The 20,535-nt window shown below is 37.0% G+C and overlaps 1 protein-coding gene across 1 annotated transcript in view; it reads left to right on the top strand.

The window, feature by feature from the left end:
- LOC149773329 (uncharacterized) overlaps positions 1-20,270 on the top strand; it is a 36,470-nt gene extending 16,200 nt beyond the window's left edge. The window contains exons 4-10 of the mRNA XM_089946431.1: positions 9,638-9,813; positions 10,270-10,459; positions 11,835-11,978; positions 12,531-12,548; positions 13,368-13,385; positions 17,217-17,326; positions 18,161-20,270. Of these exons, the coding sequence (XP_089802557.1) occupies positions 9,638-9,813; positions 10,270-10,459; positions 11,835-11,978; positions 12,531-12,548; positions 13,368-13,385; positions 17,217-17,326; positions 18,161-19,399 (1,895 nt within the window). The 3' untranslated portion in view covers positions 19,400-20,270. The remainder of the gene's footprint in view (positions 1-9,637; positions 9,814-10,269; positions 10,460-11,834; positions 11,979-12,530; positions 12,549-13,367; positions 13,386-17,216; positions 17,327-18,160) is intronic.
- Positions 20,271-20,535: the final 265 nt, after the last annotated feature.

The following is a 20,535-nucleotide window of genomic DNA, read 5'->3' as shown; positions in this document are numbered from 1 at the left end:
ATGAAGGCTTTTCTTTGTATATTGTCTATTTTTTAAGATGCTGTTTAGGTGCTGAGTTGTATATTTGGCGTCCGTAGTCTAGTTTGGATCTAATCAGTGCCCTGTATAGGGTTAGCAGTGTTTCTTGATTGGATCCCCAGTCGGTCCCTTTAAAGTTTTTGAGGAGGTTGAGGTCCCTATTACATCTTTTAATTAATTTTTTGATGTGGTGTCCCCAGCTTAAGTGCTCATCATAATACATTCCCAGGAATCGTGCAAATTTTTCGTACTTAATTTCATGATTTTGTATTGTCAGTGTAGGGAGATGCTTGTTTATTTTACGTTTTGGGGTAAATATTACGGCTATAGTTTTTTCGTGTGCTAGTTTGAAACCCCGTTTGCCAGCCCACTTTCCTATGTTGTTTAAGCTATCTTGTAAGTCTTTAATTATTTTGTGGTTGGAGGGGTTTCCTGCTCTCCATATTCCACTATCGTCCGCAAATTGCGATATTTCAGTTAGGTTAGATGCCAAGTTCTTATCTAGGTCATTGATCATGAGGTTGAACAGAGTGGGACTGAGTACACTCCCTTGTGGAGCTCCGTTTTCTAAGGGTTGTAAATCAGAGTGAGTGTCACCGACTCTGGTTATTATCTTGCGGTTCGTTAGGAAGTATTCGATGAAGTTGTACATTCGGTCTGTTATGGCGTAGTGATTTAATTTGGCTAATAAGCATTTAGTCCACACTAGGTCGAATGCCTTTTCAAAGTCTATGAATACCGCTATGAGATTCCTGTCTGATTTCCTTTTGGAATGTTGAATAAGTAATTATTAGTAGAAAAAAGTGAGTGTTTCTTTTAGGTCCGAGCGTTTTTTTTTTTGTTTTTTGTTTTGTTAATCATATAGGTAATGTAAGATTTGGGTCTTCGGGGATGTTTTCTTTCACGTCTGTGCTTCAAGTATATATATACGGAAACACTCGTAAGTCTGGCTACCCACTGTCGACGAGACATCAGTGAAGAATGAGTAGCAGAATAAGCAAACTGTTGGAACTCCAGATGCACCTGTAATATGCCAGGCGCCTCCTGAATGAGCTGGCAGCGGAGGCCATTGTAGAAGAAGGAAGAATGAAAGAGGAGGAGGAGCAGAGAAGAAAGAAAGAAGAGGAGGAAAAGAAGAGAGGGATCAGGTCTCACCCTATGATGAGACCTAAGTGTGAGGTGAAACCTGGGGCGAGGACGTCTCCACAAACAACAGTAACAGTACCACAACGTCAACCACAGCCACAGACTCTTCCACCAGTAGTACAATTACCTGTGGTTCGCCCAACTGAAAACTGGGAAGAAGAAATAAGGAGGCCACAACATCCTAGACTGCGACATAGAAGAAGAGAGAGGGAAGTTTATATTATCCCAGAGACAGAAGATTGGGGTGCTGAGGCTAATCATCAAGCCTGTGCACTCCCATCTTTTACAGTCAACTGGGATAATTACTGGAGCAGAAGATGTGTTTGTGGAGCAAGACCTGGAAGGTGCCATCATTAACAGGTGTATGCAGAGTTCCAAACAAACAGCCCTTTTCAGGGCTAACCAAAAACTCTAAAAAAGAAACACTATTCAATTTGCCAATGTGAGAATGTGGAGTAGTGTTTATATAAACACTCCCTCCTTTCCTGGTGTAATTGTGTGTGGGTGTGTGTGTGTGTGTGTGTGTAAGCGCTCACGTACGTTTGTGTGGATGATAGATTATTGGGTTTTGTAAGCGCTGAAGTACGTTTGTGTAGATAGTAGAGAGTATGGTTTTTTAAACCTTCACGTGTGTCGATAGTATATTATGGTTATGTTTCTGCTTTTCCGTGTGTGGATAGTAGATTGTGGTTATATTTTTAGCTTCTCCCGTGTGTGGATGGTAGATTTTGGGGTTTGATTTGGCATCTCTGCGTGTGTGGGTAGTAAATATTGGGTTTGTTTCTGCTTTTTGACGTGTGTGAATGGTAAATTTTGGGTTTGATTTGGCTTCTTCTCGTGTGTGGATAGTATATTGTGGTTATGTTTTGGCTTCTCAGCGTGTGTGGATAGTATATTATGGTTATGTTTCTGATTCTCCGTGTGTGGATAGTAGATTATTGGGGTTTGTAAGCGCTCACGTAGGTTTGTGTGGATAGTAGAGTGTGTGGTTGTTTAACTTTCCTTTTGTGTTAATATTATAATTGGGTTTTATTTTTGCTTCTCGGTGTGTGTGAATAGTATAGTTAGGGTTTAATTTGGCTTCTCCCCGTGTGTGGATAATATAGTTTGGGTTTGATTTGACTTCTCCGGGTGTGTGGATAGTAGATTTTGTGTTTAATTTGGCATCTCTGTGTGTGTGGATAGTAAATGGTGTGTTTGTTTCTGCTTCTTGACGTGTGTGAATGGTAAATTTTGGGTTTGATTTGGCTTCTCAGCGTGTGTGGACAGTATATTATGGTTATGTTTCTGCTTCTCAGCGTGTGTAGATAGTAGATTGTGGTTATGTTTTGGCTTTTCGGCGTATGTGGATGGTAAATTTTGGGGTTTGATTTGGCATCTCGGCGTGTGTGGATATTAAATGGTGGGTTTGTTTCTGCTTCTTGGCGTGTATGGATGGTAGATTTTGGGGTTTGATTTGGCATCTCTGCCTGCGTAGATAGTATATAATGTGGTTAGTTTTTTGTCTCATTACCTTTGTGTGAATAGTAGATAATATGAGAAGACAAAAGTAGGGGATGTTTTCCTTCACGTCCGTGCTTTAGATATAAATGTAAAAAGGGCCCGTCATTCGAGCCATTCTGCGGAATAAGCGAAAAGAAGATGGTAGCAGTATCTGACTTGTTTAACCAGTTGAAGGAGAGTTTGTATTGGATGATAGATACGGAGTATGCAGTGAAAAGACTTGAAAGAGAATGGAAGTTCCCAGGCAGCTTGGACTTTGCAAACAATCTGAAAATAGCCAGGGAGAAGCAGAGGTAAAGAAGTTGAGAGGTTTCATCTCGCCTGAATATGTAAGAGTCGGAAGATTGAAGCAGGCTCTTGAAATTGTTATCAAAGTCAGGTTCTTTTTGGATGATATCTTCAATTTGACAGAGTGGGCTTTTGTCAAAAGGGGACGGGACTAAGTCCATAAAGCAGAAGAAATTATGAAAAGGGTCTTGGAAGAAGAAGTCAAGAACGTTAAAGACACATGGGCAAAAGATAGGAAAGAACAAGAGAACAGAAAGAAAAAAGAAGCATTTGAGAGAATGAACAAAAACTGGATGAATGTCCAGGAGAAATATAGAGCGATAGGTCATCCAGACTGGATTCCTGAGTCGGAACACAAAAAGAAAGGAATATTGGGAAAATTTAGGAGATGGATAAAGAAATGGAGAAAGTAGAAGAAGAAAAAGCTGAAGAACCAAATGACTTTCAAGCCTAACCCTCCAAAAAAAAAATATTTTTTAAATGTGGTATCAGTGTTTATAATCCACGATATATTCCCATGTTTATTTCCCCTTGACACTAGGCAGGCCCATGATATATTCTTATGTTAATTTTCCCTTGACGCTATACAGGCCCAGGTTGTACTTCAAAGTACTTGTCGCTATATCGTCCCACGGGACATTGTAATGGTAATTCCCATTGTCGCTATAACTCTTGTCGCCATATCGTCCCAGGGTGGTTTGTAATGCTAATTCCCATTGTCGCTATAAATCTTGTCGCCATATCGTCCAAGGGTGGTTTGTAATGTTAGTTCCCATTATCGCCCTATCGTCCCACTATACTACTCTGATGTCTTTCTTTAAATGTTGGTCTACATCTGAAAGTGCTCTACAGGCGTAGGCAATAATCTTTCCATTATTAGTTAATAATGTGCCTAGACCGACAGGAATTGCATGTACAAGTAATTGCGTTTTCTTATTAGGATCGAATTACGCTATTATTGCGTTATTTTATTACATTCTGTTTGAGTTTTTCAAACGCTTTATCGTTTTTCACTCCATTCCCATGGTTGATTTTGTTTGGTTATGGCTCTAAGAGGGTCATTGATTGTTTGATGGAACGCAGCAGGCGAAGTACAAACAAAATTACATTATATCCATTTCAAATATGGAAGATAACTATATTCATAACTTCATTACTACATGTACTGCGTTACATTGCTTTTGTTGATTTTATACATACTAAGCATTTCCTTATTGACGATTCATAAACCCATGTATACATAACTTAAAACAATATCCATTAAAAAATGACCCGGAAATCTGATCAAAATTCAACGCTGCGATCAGTTTTCAACGACTGTGAAAATCAAAATTCAACGTTAAGAACTGACCCTGGGTCAACTTTCAACGTTAAAAGCAGACCCCGAGGGTCAGAATTCAACGAGGGTCAAAATTTAACACTACACCGGCAACAACTGACAATTGACACATTATTTATTAAACTCAGGTCACAATACCCAACATATATGGAAAATATTAGTATCTCATTTTACATGCGTGTGCATCATACATGGAAGATATGACAAATTTCTTACGGTAAATGCAATTTAAGTCCGATTTACAGCATTATTATTACAGTCATTACTTCAATTGAATAAGATCATGTTGACATTCAATTACATAGATATTGGTATATTTGGGAAAAGACAGGTTATAAATTACTAAACATGGAACACAAATTAATCTCTAGCAAACTCATTAATGTACAATGATGAACCTATGGCACTTTCTCTCTTCCTTCAAGAAAATTTGAAATAAATAAATAAAAAAGGAACAAACAATAAAGACATCGAGTAAAGTCGATTTGAAATTAACGAAATTTTGATAAAATAATATAGATCTTTTGAGATAGATTTATTAAAATACCACGTTTCTCAGAAAACAATAATTCTTTAAACTTTTGTACATTTGGTCTCGTATAGAAGTGCTTGGGTCGTAAATGCTTTCTTCGTTCTCTGAAATAGCTACATTCAAGGAGATATTGAAATTCATCACCCACACAGTAGTGCACGCAAAGGGTACACAGTCTTTCATATCTAGGCAACATGTTCCCCATCTTCCCTTCTTCATCGGACCGCTCCGATGGCCTAAGTGGTTAAAGCATCTGCCTCTGATGCAGGTGATCGCTGTTTCAAACCCAGGCCGAGAAATGCCAAAAACTTAGAAAAATTGTACTAGCAGCTGCCTCGCTTGGCATTCAGCATTAAGAGGTTAGTGTTATGACTGGGTGGGACATGATGTTTCATGTCTGCGGCATGAGTTCCGATTGAGAGACATTGCTATAAACTGCCACACTGCATACAACGTAGCGATATGACTGGAAAATTGTCAAAGCTTCGTTTAAAAAATCCAAATTACACACTTCTCCGTCTGTAAACAGTGATTATTGTTCGAAATTTATTATATTTGCCTTATATTTTTCGATAGGTCTTTTAACAAATAATGTTCTAACTTTAATTCCGTTTTCAAAATCCTATATGTATTGCCTTTTGTCAAGTTAATAATGGATGATTCCCATTTTTCTATAAACTGAAGTCGTGCCTTAGATATTAGTATCTAGCCAGCATTTGTTGAAAATGTGTTGATTAACCCAAATTGAAACCCAATTTACGATAGGATGTTTTGAATGATTTTAACCCACCTGCTTCTGTCTATAATATTATTACAATCCTGCCATAGCCTCAGATATATTACATAATATGGTTTCGTTTGTTTACCATTAATGACATTTAACCAACAGCCGAATTTGCACGTTTATGGGGTTCTACCAAGCTTGCCATAAAGTATATAGGTGGAGTGGATTTTTTTTTTTTAGTACACATTTTAGAAAATCTAAATGAACCCTTTCCATCATATCTAACCTTTCAAAACCCTAGATGTTAGCCGCGCATGTGAGAATTACGACTATTGTCACATCAAAAAGTGTAAGCTGACAGTGAACAGGCAAGTTCAGATTTAATTTTCTTTTCTTAAGAAGGTGCATAGCTTTCCTGGTTTTTCTAGTTAGGCTCTTAATTATCTACAAATATATACCATCAAAGGTTAGGGTCAGAAATAAATATTTCTAATTTCTGACAATTTCAAGTTCCAAATCTCCTACTTTCAACCTGTTTCTACATTTCCCAAAGATGATAATTTTTGTTTTGCTTGTGTTAATGATAATTTTATATTTTTGGCAGTAATTAAACAATACGTCAATGTTATTTTGCATATATGTTAGTTATCTGAAAATACAACGGTATCGTCTGCATAGAGAAAAACAAATAGTTCAAATATCTCACTTTATTCCCATCTTGTAAATCAAATGTAATACTATTACAATTCGAGCTCAAAAAAAAGTATTCGTAATGCCATTTACATACAGCTCAAATAATACCGGAGAGAAGTTATCGCCTTGTCTAACTCCTTGATACAAGTAAATAGCTCTGATTTATTTCCATTGTGGAATATACAAGACTTTATATCCGTATACATATTCGTTATCGCCTTCAGCATTTTCCCATTTATACCAGTATTAATCAGTTTTCTCCATAAGCCAACTATTCATACCTCTCGAAAGTCTGAGAAAAATCCACAAAATACACCAAGAAAAGACTTATTAAGGAATACAAGACAAATATACTATAATACAAGACAAAAATAATATCAGTTGTGGAATATACTTTTCGAAAACCTGCCTGGGCCTCAGTTAAGAAATTGTTTTCTTCAAGAAAAAGCAAAATTCTATTGTTAAGAACCGTGGTTAATTCCTTTCCAAGACAACTCAGTAGAGTAATTGTCCTGTGATCCTGTAATTGGTGGGATCTGATTTATCTCTCTTATATTTATATATCTTCTTAATCAACCCTGTAGTCCATTTTTCTGGGACAACACCTGTATTTAAAATTCAGGTTAAAAAAACTTACAGAACCTTGAAGAAAACCTTCACCTGTACATTTCAAGTATTCATTTAGGATGGAATCTTCACCAGGCAGCTTGTTAGATTTCAAATTTCTTAGTACTTTCAGTATTTCCTCTGAAGAGACTGGTTTATTTAGAACTGTGTACTGTTCTATATTTAATGGTACCCCATTCGTATCTGTCTCGTCATTATTCTCATTGAACGAGTTTATATTCATAAAATAATCATAAAAAGTGCTCATTTCGATAGATATGTCGTCATTTGCTTTAGTCAAATTGTTTATTATTGGCATCAGGGATTGTTGGGTCAGTTGTATCTGGTTTAAATAGTAAACCATCGGCGGTCACGATATTATCATCAATATCCTCGCAGCAAATACTCTTTCAGAATATATTGCCGCCGTAACGATGTTTGATCCCTATAGGCCAGCAAAGCCTCTGTTTATTCGTTCCACGGATTAGTACACGAACATCATAATTGGCTTCTGCTGTTATTTCCTCAACATGCATTGAAATCTCATTAATACAAAAGTGAATGAAACACTCAAAAAATCGTTTGATGCATCTTCTCTTCCCATAGAAGTTGAATATCTTTAGCTCCCTGAAAGAGACTCGAGAGTAATGGAATTAATTCTTCCAAGATTGGATAGTTTTGGCTGAGGAATATCCGGATAGGTGTGCAAAGAATAAATTTTCATTAAAAGGGAAAGGCGTTGAAAATAAAATTCCAGGATGTTTCAACTGTAATGATTCACGTGCTCTTCTAATTTGTCACATCATCCTGCCACGTTTTGCATTGCACAGTTAAAATAATCATTCAGATTAAAAATGATCAAAGTATTGCTTTTATTATTATTAGTGATGACGAGTCGTCGGGTATTTATGACGTTAATAAAGGTATCGCGACATAATAATAACAACGGGTTTGATGGCAGTTCAAAATGGTCTCTATTTACATACGGTTTTCTCTAGCATGCAGCTTAAAGAGTCGAACATGTTCAGATTGCAAAGTAAATTTGGTAGCTTGGATGCTGTACATTCTGGCGTCAGTGTTAAATTATGACGTCTGTTCAACCTGAGGAGGTTTCAAGCCAAATCCCAAGTCCAAGTTGAGAACATTCGCGACCCCCTGTTTGCAGATGACTTTGCCCTCAACTCCAGCAGCACGGAGGCAGGCATGCAACAGAGTATGGACCTTTTTTCTACAGCGTGCACCAACTTCGGACTCACCATCTCTTCCAGCAAGACCGAGGTTCTGCATCAGCCACCTCCTGAAGAACATTACCTGGAACCATCCATCACTGTCAGTGGCCAAAAGCTCAGAAATGTAGAAAGGTTCACAAACCTCAGCAGCAAAGTCTCACAAGTAGTCCACATAGACGATGAGGTCAACACCATGATTGCCAAAGCAAGCTTAGCATTTTGCAGAATCCGCTCAAATCTCTGGGATAGGAGAGGCATCAAGCTTGCCACCAAACTCAAAGTCTATGCAGCGGTTGTTCTCCCCATCCTCCTCTGTGCTTGCGAGACATGAACTGTGTATAGCCGCCATGTTATAAAACTGAACCACTTCCATATAAGCTCCCTGAGAAACCTATTGAAAATCAGATGGCAGGACAAGGTACCGAACACAGAGGTGCTCACTAAGGTCGGCATGACAAGCATCCACACCGTGCTGTGCAAGGAACAACTCTGATGGGCTGGCCATATTGTCCGCATGCCGGTAGAAAGCCTACCTAAAAAGGTCTTCTATGGAGAGCAACAGCAAGGCAATATATCTCACGGTGGTCAAAAAAAAGAGGTACAAGACACCCTCAGGGCCTTGCTGAAGAACCTAGCATTGATCCTGACAGCTGGGAGAGTGTCGCTACTAATCGATCTGCTTGGCGCAGGCAAGTCAATGCCGGTGCGGCAGCCTTTGAGCAGAAAAGACTGGTGGACGCTGCTGAGAATCGTTATCTGCGCAAATCCAGGAACAGCAGTTCCGCAACTCCCAGTCAGCAACCTGTACATCTATATCCCCACTGCAACATACTCTTCCGGGCCCGGATCGGACTGATCAGCCATCTCCGGACCTACCCCCAGTGAATCGATGACATTAAATGGTCCTCATCGACATCATCATCATCATGACGTCTGCTCACGTGCTACCTTATAACGCCATTTGTCTAGTGTTCCATCATTGAAAATTAATAATCATATCAGATTTTGCACCAAGGACACTCAAGAGCAAAATCCTCACTAAATACAGTCTAAATTAAGTGTCATCAAGGTATCAATGTGTTTTCTTCACGTGGCATCATTATACAGCCCAATTTACAAGCTTGTTAGAGTGGGCTTATCCGACCAAAGGGAAGTAACCTCTTGTTTGAGCATGTGTTCCAAAATCTTTCTTTTTGTGTCACCATATTAAATTGGTAAGGATGAGAGTTTTTTAATCGGCTTTTAATTCCACTTTTCTAAAGTTAAAGAAATAAATTTTGACATTGTCTATTCACAACTATTTAGTTAATAAATACCGATGACATTTTGAAACAGACAAACAGACAATAGTGCGTTTCGGTATTATTATTGCATCACGCATCAATTATTGAAAGAAATTTTTAATTTAGTTGGGCTTTTTTCGCAATGCTAGAAGTAAAATAAACCACCGTTAGTAAATATTCTTTTTAAAGATTGTCAAAACAGACTCTTTAAAATTAGTACACCCGTCTTAACATCTATCAACGTATAAAGCTACTTACCATTTCAATTTCAACTAGGTCTAGGTACCGTGGATCCGATGAACATATTAATAAGCAATAATCAGGTTCAACTCTGGAATCCTAAGTATCCGGATGGGAATACTTTTCATCCTGGATATACATGGACGTGCTCCTTGGAAGCTTCCTGTCAGACTCGTATCGTGGTTACTGCAATGTTCCTAAAGTTTCTTCAGGTATCCATATTCAAACTATTTTCTTTTCTTTATATTATGTTTTTTTCAGTTAATTTAATGAACGAATTTGTTATTCAGAAATGGTTATTTATTATCTATAATTTAGCCAAACCTACCTCTTTTTAAGTTATATCTTTTATACATTATGGAAGTTGAGAACTGATACTTTGCATTTTCATTAAAGTTTAATAAAATAAACTGATGGTTAAAATTAGAAATTACTATTGAATAATTTATATTCAAATGTCGTCAAACCAGTAACAACTAACAACTGTAACAATAACAGCAATAATAATAATGATAAGAATAAGAATAATAATTTTTAAAATAATAATAATAATAATAATAATAATAATAATAATAATAATAATATTAATAATGATGATGATAGGTACCCGGGTGTATTTAGCCGTTAGATCGAGGTATTTGGTTGACTCTTTGTTGAAAATACTACAGTTGGCGTCCGGAGTGTGTGGACAGCGAGTGACTATTGAGGATGAAATGCAGAAAACGGAAATTTCTTGCGAATCTAATAACAATTACGCAAGAACTGACGTGTACACAAGTTCTTCCCACTTCATCAAGTTCACAGTGAACAACAATGCAGCATCCAATCGGGACTGGAGGTTTTGGTTCAGGTTCAAAGGTCAATGTTTATTTGTATTTCATGGCATAGAAAAATGCATTACTTTAATTGATATAATCACCTTGTTCATCATTTGCATCTTAATTAAAAATGCACATAAATGATGTCACTAAAATTAGCTCTGAATTCCGAATAACGTAGGCTAAATATAATTCAGCTAGTACGGATATACAATTTATATTGCTTTAAGCTATTGTTCGAGTTGTGTAACAGAATACGCTATATTTTGTTTTTTAACATGTCATTCATACTTAGACAAAAGGTTTAGACAAATATAAATATATATAAAACACTCTATTACTATTACCTGATGTAGACTTCTCATTCATGTTACACTCTATTACTATTACCTGATGTAGACTTCTCATTCGTGTTACACTCTATTACTATTACCTGATGTAGACTTCTCATTCGTGTTACACTCTATTACTATTACTAGATGTAGGCAAAGGCTGTTTCTTCGTCACAACCAGCTAGCTTGCTTTCAATATTCATCTAACTTTCCAGAGAATAATTTTGTTTTGGCTTAAGGCTTAAGATGTCTTCACATTCGTTCAACGAAAATTATTTTCTGCTTACAAATAGTTTCATTTTCTAGAAATGTTTTCTGCTTACAAATAGTTTTATTTTCTAGAAATGTTTTCTGCTTACAAATAGTTTCATTTTCAAGAAACTAGTCAGCCATAATAGGCAATGTCTGTTAACAAAAAACCTAATGCATAACAAATATGTCAGACCGTTTTCATTCTTTGGTCACAATTATTAAAGTAGACGTAAGGTAAGAATGCATTATTGTTTTACTCTCTTTGTTTCAATTCAACAATATCCCATTAATGCGTCCGTTTACTAACTCGGCTGAGCTTGTGATTTTTCGTAATTTGTCCATTGTATAAGGTCTTATTGTTTTCGTAGTGAAAAAAAAAGTGTTCGATCTTGAGGCATATAATCATTAGATTAACACATTTTTTGTCCATATTTGTGGAATATCGTGCGTGATTTGACTAGTAAGGCATCGATCAAGAAGGCACGCATTAGAAGTAACAAATCTGTATAAATGAAAAATGAGCCAGATAAGTAAATACTTGGTACATATTGATCGAACAAAACCTGCATATTTTTAACTTTCAAGGAAGTCACATTAATGACTGGCATAACATAAGTAAACAAAAGGGACACAGCAGTTGGAGATATCTGACCAACACGCTTGATTCTTTGATGGCCTAAATTTCTTTTTGGAGTAAAAATACTTGAATCCAGAATTAAGATTCCATGTTTAAATGTTATGGGTTTATTAAACTCGTCTCTCTCATGAGTATGTCCTAATCATGTCTGCCATATGACGGAACCCAGTATTTGATATCAAATATAACTACAGGCGACCAAAACGATTCTCATGTCACAGTCGGGTGCGGATCATATAGTAGAAACAGCGCAAACAACCAGAGTCCTGGAAAGTGCACTCCTATGTCTGCAACTCAGACACCACCGACCACACCAGGTCCGGTACCACCAGCCAATGGTAAGCCTCTGTGAGAGAGAGAGAGAGAGAGAGAGAGAGAGAGAGAGAGAGAGAGAGAGAGAGAGAGAGTTTACAGTATTTTTTCGGACGTAATTCGGATGATAATCAACGTATGAATGATGAAGTAAAGGAAGTAGGGAAAATAGGTACATAAACGGAATCACAAACTAATGGTGAGCGTCTGAGAGAGAGACAGAGAAATACAGACAATATCGGCACTACCAACCTATAGTATACCAGAGAGAGAGAGAGAGAGAGAGAGAGAGAGTGTGTGTTTCAATAGCATTGGTCTCCCGGAGGTCTTAAAGTGTGTCATGAAAAAGCATAATGTGACACGGCTAAAAAAATATTTTAGAGAAAACAATAGATTTTAAGTTTTTTTAAATGTCTTCTGACGCAAGCAATTTTAATGAAAGTTGTCCCATTATGGAAGTAGACTAAGCCAATATATTTTATCGGAATGAAACAAAATTATAACATTCCTGTGATTTTCTATTCAAGCTGTTACATTTTGTTCACAAAGAAGTAAAAAAAATTCCTATTTTGTTTCAGACGAACAGAATGGCATCAGTACGTATAAACAATTGACTTTTTTAAGGAATCTATATTACATCCACCATGTTTAGAACATTTATTTTATTTATTTATTTTACGAAAATTAATCAAGTAATATAGTGGCTTTATGTATGACTAAAGAGCACAGAAATGACTACATGTTATCAGGGAATAGGATATAGATTGTACAATCCATTCGGATTTATTTTTATCGTCCCTACTTTTAGCGATGGTGATATCAATATATCATCTGCGTGTCTATCCGTCTGTGCAGAACTCCGACCAAACTAGTGGGAATATGTAATTAAGCATTATATATAAATTGTCAAAAGGAAACCATCTGTGGGAGGGAAACGCTTGACCCACTCTACCGGGGTTACTGGGATGGTGTCAAAAAAGGAAAATTGCTTTTGGAGAGTGCCTTATTATGATGATAGCTATTTAATAATTGAAGAAATTAGTGTTGGAGCAAATGTACAAGACATGTGTAAAAACACGATACAATCGCTATGCCCATCTCTCTCTCTCTCTCTCTCTCTCTCTCTTAAACACACACACACACACACACACACACACACACACACACATTCAGACACACACATACACACTCGTATATAGACATGACAATATACATTATTACATCATTTTGCACTCCCTCTTTTACTCCATTTCAGGTGCTACAGTTAGCTGATGTATGTTTCATTAAACTGTCAGATCTATCGTATCCATATATGTACAATTTTTTCAATTTCATTTTTACTGACTTAAAGTATTGCTGAGAAGCAAGTCAATTTCATTTGACAATAAAATCAAAATATTCCCTATTTTTTCCAGATAACCCGAATGACAAGAGTAAGTAGCAACAACTGACTTTTTCATGTCTCTAATCTATATTTGAATGACGTACAATAATTATTTACGTATGTGGACATTAACTATTGTTAGCATGTTTATTTATTTATTTTTGCAAGAATCAGTCTAGATACTAAATGCCTCTAAGTATGAAGAAAGAGCAGAAGCGATGACTATTCGTATAATACAAGTCACACGGCTCAAATAAGCGCATTTACTGCTATAAATTTAAAAAATTGTTTTATTTTTTTAATTTAATCGTAATATAGTTATAAAAAAGTTTATTCAATCGTGATTTTTGAGTGATCTACGCATTTTCTTTCATAAGAAAACTGGGTCAAGAAAGTTTGTTATCGGGTTGAACTATACTATAGTCTGATAATACAAACCCGTTTGTTTGTACCCGCCTACCGATTTAAATAATGGAAATCTTTAATGTGATAAAAAAAGTGCAAGGAACTTAGTAAATTCATTCATTGATTTATAGTTTCTAACCTGATTCTGAGTAGAGTGGCCCTAACACCGTCATCTTATGCGCGTTTCATGCTTAATGGAAGTTTTCAGTGTAATAGACGGTCATGCTCGGATCCATTTCCAGTTTCTGGACAAGTTCATTTTCAGCAAAGGGGTGTATTACGACTACAGATGTTCATACATAAGTCGTCTGCTTCCGATATTTACAATGTCGAATCAAGCAAAGGAAAAGAATGACAACTACAAATTTGCTTTTCATGTGGATTTAACAAGCGGTTTAATTTCTATGTTCATGTATGCAGAGGGATATAATTCCAAACTCTCAACGTTATGTAATTTACGCAATTATCCAGCAGTTGCCGAACATGATGAAGAACGTCATTACGTTGTCTGATGGAAATAAACTAGCCTATAGTGTATGCAATATGGCGACTTGTTAGTATGGAAAGTCCGTTAAGCATGAAATGGTGCATAAGATATAGCATTAGAGCCATTCTGGTCACAGTCAAGTTAGAAATTATAAATCAATGATTCAATTGACTTAGTTCTGTCACTTTTTATCACATTAAACTTTCTCGTTTTTGAAATCGCTAGGGGGGTACAAACAAACGGGGATGTAGAGTCAGACTATAGTGCAGGGGGGAACTAAGTTACAATCGCGTGAAGAAGTAGTCGCGCGCATCTTCATTCATCTCCTGTATGGATGTTCAGCTATGAATGGGATAGAAGAGTAACATACAATAAGTTGTATTCTTAGCTTGTAGATATGACATTTCTTCAAAATGATAATTTAGCATGATGTAAAATTTAACTAAAATGAATCTGAATTGACAGTCGTCTTTTCTAGTCTTTTACGTGTATGAAAGCACATATATGTATGGGAAAAATCGGTATTATGTACGAATCGAAAGAAAAGACATGGCATACCATTCAAAAGATATATACTAAGTTATATAATTGCCTCCAATTTATTAGACTTGTGTACCGTTTTTTACTTCTTTCTTGCCGGTGTTTTCCCAGGCTTTGTTTATAAACGACCATATGGCACGTCTATGTTTATGTTTGTAGCACTTCTTCCTAACCGCAGGCGCGTTTCCTCTTACATCATAGCTCGCGACAAAACGGGTTGAAACAGATCATCACGCTTGCTTGACTGCCAAAATATGTCGAAGTACCTTATCAGTGAATTTGCCGTTAAGCATTTTTCGAGGAATTTGTACAATAATGTTCAATTAAATTTTGATGAGCAAGTTGCATAAAAAGTGAATAAATGCGTTTAAAGGTATGAGCAATCGGTTTCTACAAAATTACACCTAAAATTGCAAAAAGTGACTCAGAGCACGTACACGTACAACTATGTAACTTGTACTTTAATTAGTGAATAGGACAGAAATTATACGATCGAGTCTGATTTTTATTATCGTTATCTCTACTCTTTATCGCTTGGAATGTTATAATTACCAGTGTGCCTTTGTCGGCTACTCTGTCTCCCACCAAGCTAACGGGTGTAATTTCGCCAAGCTTATGTACAAGTTGCCAAAAGGAACCATGTTTGGGACGGGTACAAAGTGTGGACCCCTCCACCGGGGTCCCAATGCATGGTCGACAAGAGGAGGGGGGCAACCGGGGATATATCCCTGGGGCCCGGGCCAAACAACACATTTTAATTTTATAAAAGAAAAAATTTGTTTGAACAAGAACTAGGAGAGGCCCGGGTGTTTCTTACCCCAGGGCCCATTTTCGTTCTCTACGGCCCTGTTCCCGACTGACCTAGTCGGCAAATTAAAAAAAATTGTATAACAGATTTTGAGTTCAGATCCCTTGGAAAATGTATCTCGTATAAAATAGACTTTAAGTGAAAATGCTGCAGATTTAGTTAAATAGTTTACCTTGCGAAATAGCATGACTACTCTACCAGCCAACTTGTAGTCATTAGTACCGTTGTAACAGGCAATAGTATACCCCCAGTCCGGAGTATACCTGGGGTTAAAGCGGCCTAGGCTAGATTATACTCGAGTATATTATGGCCTGGGCCAATTTATACCCCTGAGGTATATTATGGACTAGGCCAATTCACACCCCTCAGGCCAAATTATACCCCCATGATATCAATAGTGTTGAGCGATATACACAAGAATTACTTAATTTTTCAACATTTTATTGAGGATTCAGCTTTGTCAGGTAAGTTAAGTGACATGTTTCAGTCGTACTTGTAGTCTGTCAAGGTATATACATACAATATAAGATTATATATATATATATATATATATATATATATATATATATATATATATATATATATATATATATATATATATATATACTCTTCATGTCCAGAGACAGTGTTAATCATGTGGTACACTATCGTGGTAGTGTCAATGCACAACAATTTGAGCTTTTTGTGAAAAACTTGAAGAAGGAATCAAGAATCATGATACAATATATATCTCACATTCTTCCAGTCCAATTGTATTGATTAACTATTATATTTCCAACACTCCCATCAATATGTTCTAGTTTTTAAGTCACAATGGTATTCTTATTTCTTTAACCTGAAGCTAAAACATACCTCAGTAACCTCAGAAAAGGCGGTGATGATTGTTGTTCATGTTTTCCTGCTACAAGTAAAGACCAGAACGATAAGTAAATATTAATTGAAGATACAAGTGGGGCATATTCTGGCCTGAAGGGGTATGGTCTGGCCCAGGCTATTTTACACCCCCGGGCATAGTTTAGCCTAGGACACTTTATCCCCCGGAGTATACTCTGGCCTGGGCCAAACTATACCCAGGTTTAATCTGGGCAGGGGTTAATTTGGCCTGCCACACCGTCTCTCCTTCTCCAAGGGTCAAATCTGCTTAGCTCTCACTGGTCTAATTAGACATTCTCCAACGATATGTTAGGTCAAAAACCGAACTAAGCTTAGCAGTCATTTGATTGAAAGGGTCGCCTTTACTTTGTCAGTTTAAAGACTACTGAACACAAGCATGAGTGTATCAAGGGTTTTAAAAAAGTGATATACCTGTTCCAAATAGAAACAAAATAAATGTACGTACCAATTTGTCATTATATGTGACAATGCATGTAGTGGTAGAATACGTAATTGTGATGATAACAAACAGAGAAATGTACAGAAACTTTGGTTATACTCGATAAGTATTAATACGGCATATATATAGTTGGTACACTTTTGCAACATTGAAACTTGACGTTCTCCTGATTTTGATAATTGATTAAGAATTGCCCTCGACCGAAATTGCATTAAAATAATCTCTCTCTCTCTCTCTCTCTCTCTCTCTCTCTCTCTCTCATACTGAGGGTGGAATTTTATTGATCTTAAATATCTTTGTTTCACAGCTCTCCTGATAGCGATATTGGTACCTCTTGCTGTGATACTAATCGTGGTCATAGTAATAGTTATCCTATGCTGTAGGGAAAGTATAGCTCAGAAATGCTGTTATGGACAGGTAGAACATACATACCTACCTACCTACCTACACACACACACACACACACACACACACACACACATACATACATACATACATACATACATACATACCCCTCCTACATCGGTATCGGCATTAGTTTCATATATCGTGTTCTATTACACAAACACACACACACACACACACACACACACACACATACGTTCCCCTCCTACAACATCGGTATCGGCATTAGTTTCATATATTATGTTCTATTCTATACATCTTCAGAACTGTAAACAATAATGACAGTCACTCGTCTTCATAACAATAGAGAATACAGTTCGAAAGTATGCAAAAATTATACTTTTTTACCATGATATTAATACGTAATTATTAAGCGAGTCATATCCATCTGTGGGTGTAAGGGAAGGGTTGGTATATTTTTACAAACAATTTTTCGGTGTGTCAAACGTTTTACACTTTAACATACAGACTATACGAACAAAACTGCACTTTACTATCTCTATAATATATCACTATCACTATATCACAGAAAACACAATTAAATATAATCGAAATTCAGTGATCTACATCTAGTTTTTACCACAGTTAATCACACTAAATCACGTGGTGAAGCATTCGGTTCTGATTCCTGGTCTTTCTTCACCACGCTACACTCAACTTATATGATACCACGTTAAACTTCAATGAATTACAAACAAACTACATAACACAGCACTATATTACATTGTAAATCTGCACAACAAACTAAACACGTGTAATCAAATGCAAATTTTACAAGAATAAAATATTATAAACATTTGGTTTGTGCATTTTACGGTTTGACATTCTTGAATTCCTTTTAAACAGACGGAAAAGGTATATCCTGATGTGTTTGACGTCCCCGTTACACACGATAAAACTGCACCAATTGCAACAACGCTTGGTGGCAATAAGAAAACATCTCTCATGCGACGGGCGACTACACACTCATTGTCCTACTCGAATGCAGATGATGTGAAAGGAGATGACAGACAGAGAAAGATACAACTGCGAAAGCATGCAACCCAGATGCAGCTACTGAAATCTCCCCTCCATAAAAGATCCCTCTCGTCTCTACATGAGAAAAAATCTCAGCTTCCTGCAATTTTTGGCATGGCGGATCGTGAGGTAGATGCTGAGCTTGTGGAGGACGTAAAGGAAGCGCGGAAGGAACGCAGAAGGAGGAAGAAAGAGAAGAAGCGTAGAAAGCTTGAGGCTAAACTACGATTGCTTGAAGAAGAGCAACAGGTGTATAGAATGGGTTTCGATGGATATGTTCCAGACAGGGCAGCGACGGGGCCATTCAGAGTTGCGGGTTATGCTGCAAGCGCTTTTCGTCCTCCAATCATGCGACCGTACTACCCTGGGAGTGGACAAGAAAATTATTATATTCCTGGCCACAGTATGTATGATGCTCAGTTACCACTTACTGGTAGCGTTTACGGTTATCCATCTACTCAACATCAGAACTTTCAGAATATTCCTGCTAATGGAACGACAAGCGTCCGGTCAACATCTACACCTGCTTCGGTAGATGGAAATTCTAGAGATGCACACACACAACCCAACCCAGTGGCCGATCTACATCGAGGGACTCCTGCCCAACCCATCTCGATGACCAGCAGTTTCAGAGGAGCTTCTGTCCAACCTTCGATGACCGGTAGTTTCCGTGTTCCTCCGATCCAGAGGAAAACAACCTTAACGGGTGCCCCGGTTTCAATGGATGGCGGTTACCACGATGAACCCATCAATGCAGAAGGAAGTTTTCATGGTGGGCAAATTCCAATGGAAGGCACATTCAGAGGTGCCCCTTCCTTACGTCGACACCCATCTGCAATGTCATACTCCCAGAGGGCCGGTGAAGCGCCCCTTATCTTTCAAACCGGACAGTTTGACGGGCAATTTGTTCCCCAGGGATACATGTATGAACCTTATGAAAATCCTGCTTTAAGCCGATGGAGAGCGGCAAGTAGTGCATCTCATCTCCAGACCAGAGGACCCAGTCTTGAAATAGGCAGCAATGAGAATCCAAACGAAAGGGAAGTTAGTCAGGTCTACGATGTTTGAAATAACAGCTTGGATAATTTCTTCTGATACAATTGCCGAAAATGTACTCACGTGCTGATCATGAAGTTATCAGTTTTTATACTGTTTTGTATTACTTTCTTTTTACTGTGTGTCAAAGTTTGATAAAAATAAATGTGCATTGTAGGCACCAATATACGCATGTGCGCTGCCAGAAAAATATCGACTGCTCAGAGGAACGTTTCTGCAACTCAAGAAATTTTAACCATGATTTCTTTGGATTGTTTTGGGCAATACTTTAGAGTTTAGCTTCAAACATTTGTACATAATTTGCACACGTTTTACATTTGCCAATATTTTAATCGATGGCATGATTCACTGCTGCGAGTCACTGAGTAGAATTGTGGTTAATTATTAGATATTGTGGCCGTTGTTTTTAATACATAATGTATTCTTTAGTTACCATCGCTCTCTTTGATAATCTGAACTGAAATCAGCTCTGTCTTGTTTATATATTCGAATGTAAGTCTGTTCGGAATGAACACGATGCCTAGTTGAAGTTTCGTCATTTTTGTTTAATAATTGTTGGTTTTTTTTATTGTTTTTTTTTTTAGTTTGCTTAGGTTTATGTTGTATTATTTTTGTTTTAATAAGACAGCATGATGACTCTGTTTAACTTATATACCATGTATTCATAAAATTATTATCTGTTTTACTCGTGAATGAATTTCAATTAAAACTTTAATTTGGCTATTAGGCTACATTGGTTTTACAAAATGTGACATTAATATTAGATATGCAGAGCACGAATGCAATTTGGGAATTTCATTTTCTTTCTATTAGAACCTATTTTTTTAGAATTTATTGTATATTAATCAGAAAAATACAAAATAAAATCAAAGGTTTAAACTAATTCATGCGTGATTCTCTCTCTCTCTCTCTCTCACACACACACACACACACACGCCCCCCCCCCCCCCACACACACATGCACAGGCAGAGGTTTCGCCGATTTTGAAATGGCAGATGAAAACAATCGTTATGATGTTTTTACAGTTTGTCATACAACTACGCAGAATATATTAAAGTCTTGTCTACTCCTTCTGAAAGGATTGCAATATCATTGAAAGATTTATTATGATGTATACTTGGTCCTAATTAAAATGGTTCCGGACTGA

This window comes from Sinohyriopsis cumingii, unplaced genomic scaffold (assembly GCF_028554795.1).
Source record: "Sinohyriopsis cumingii isolate HCF-2022 unplaced genomic scaffold, ASM2855479v2 utg000663l, whole genome shotgun sequence".
Taxonomy (NCBI): Eukaryota; Metazoa; Mollusca; class Bivalvia; order Unionida; family Unionidae; genus Sinohyriopsis; species Sinohyriopsis cumingii.
Note: the sequence above shows the minus strand (reverse complement) of the source record. Positions and strands in the feature narration are given on the sequence as shown.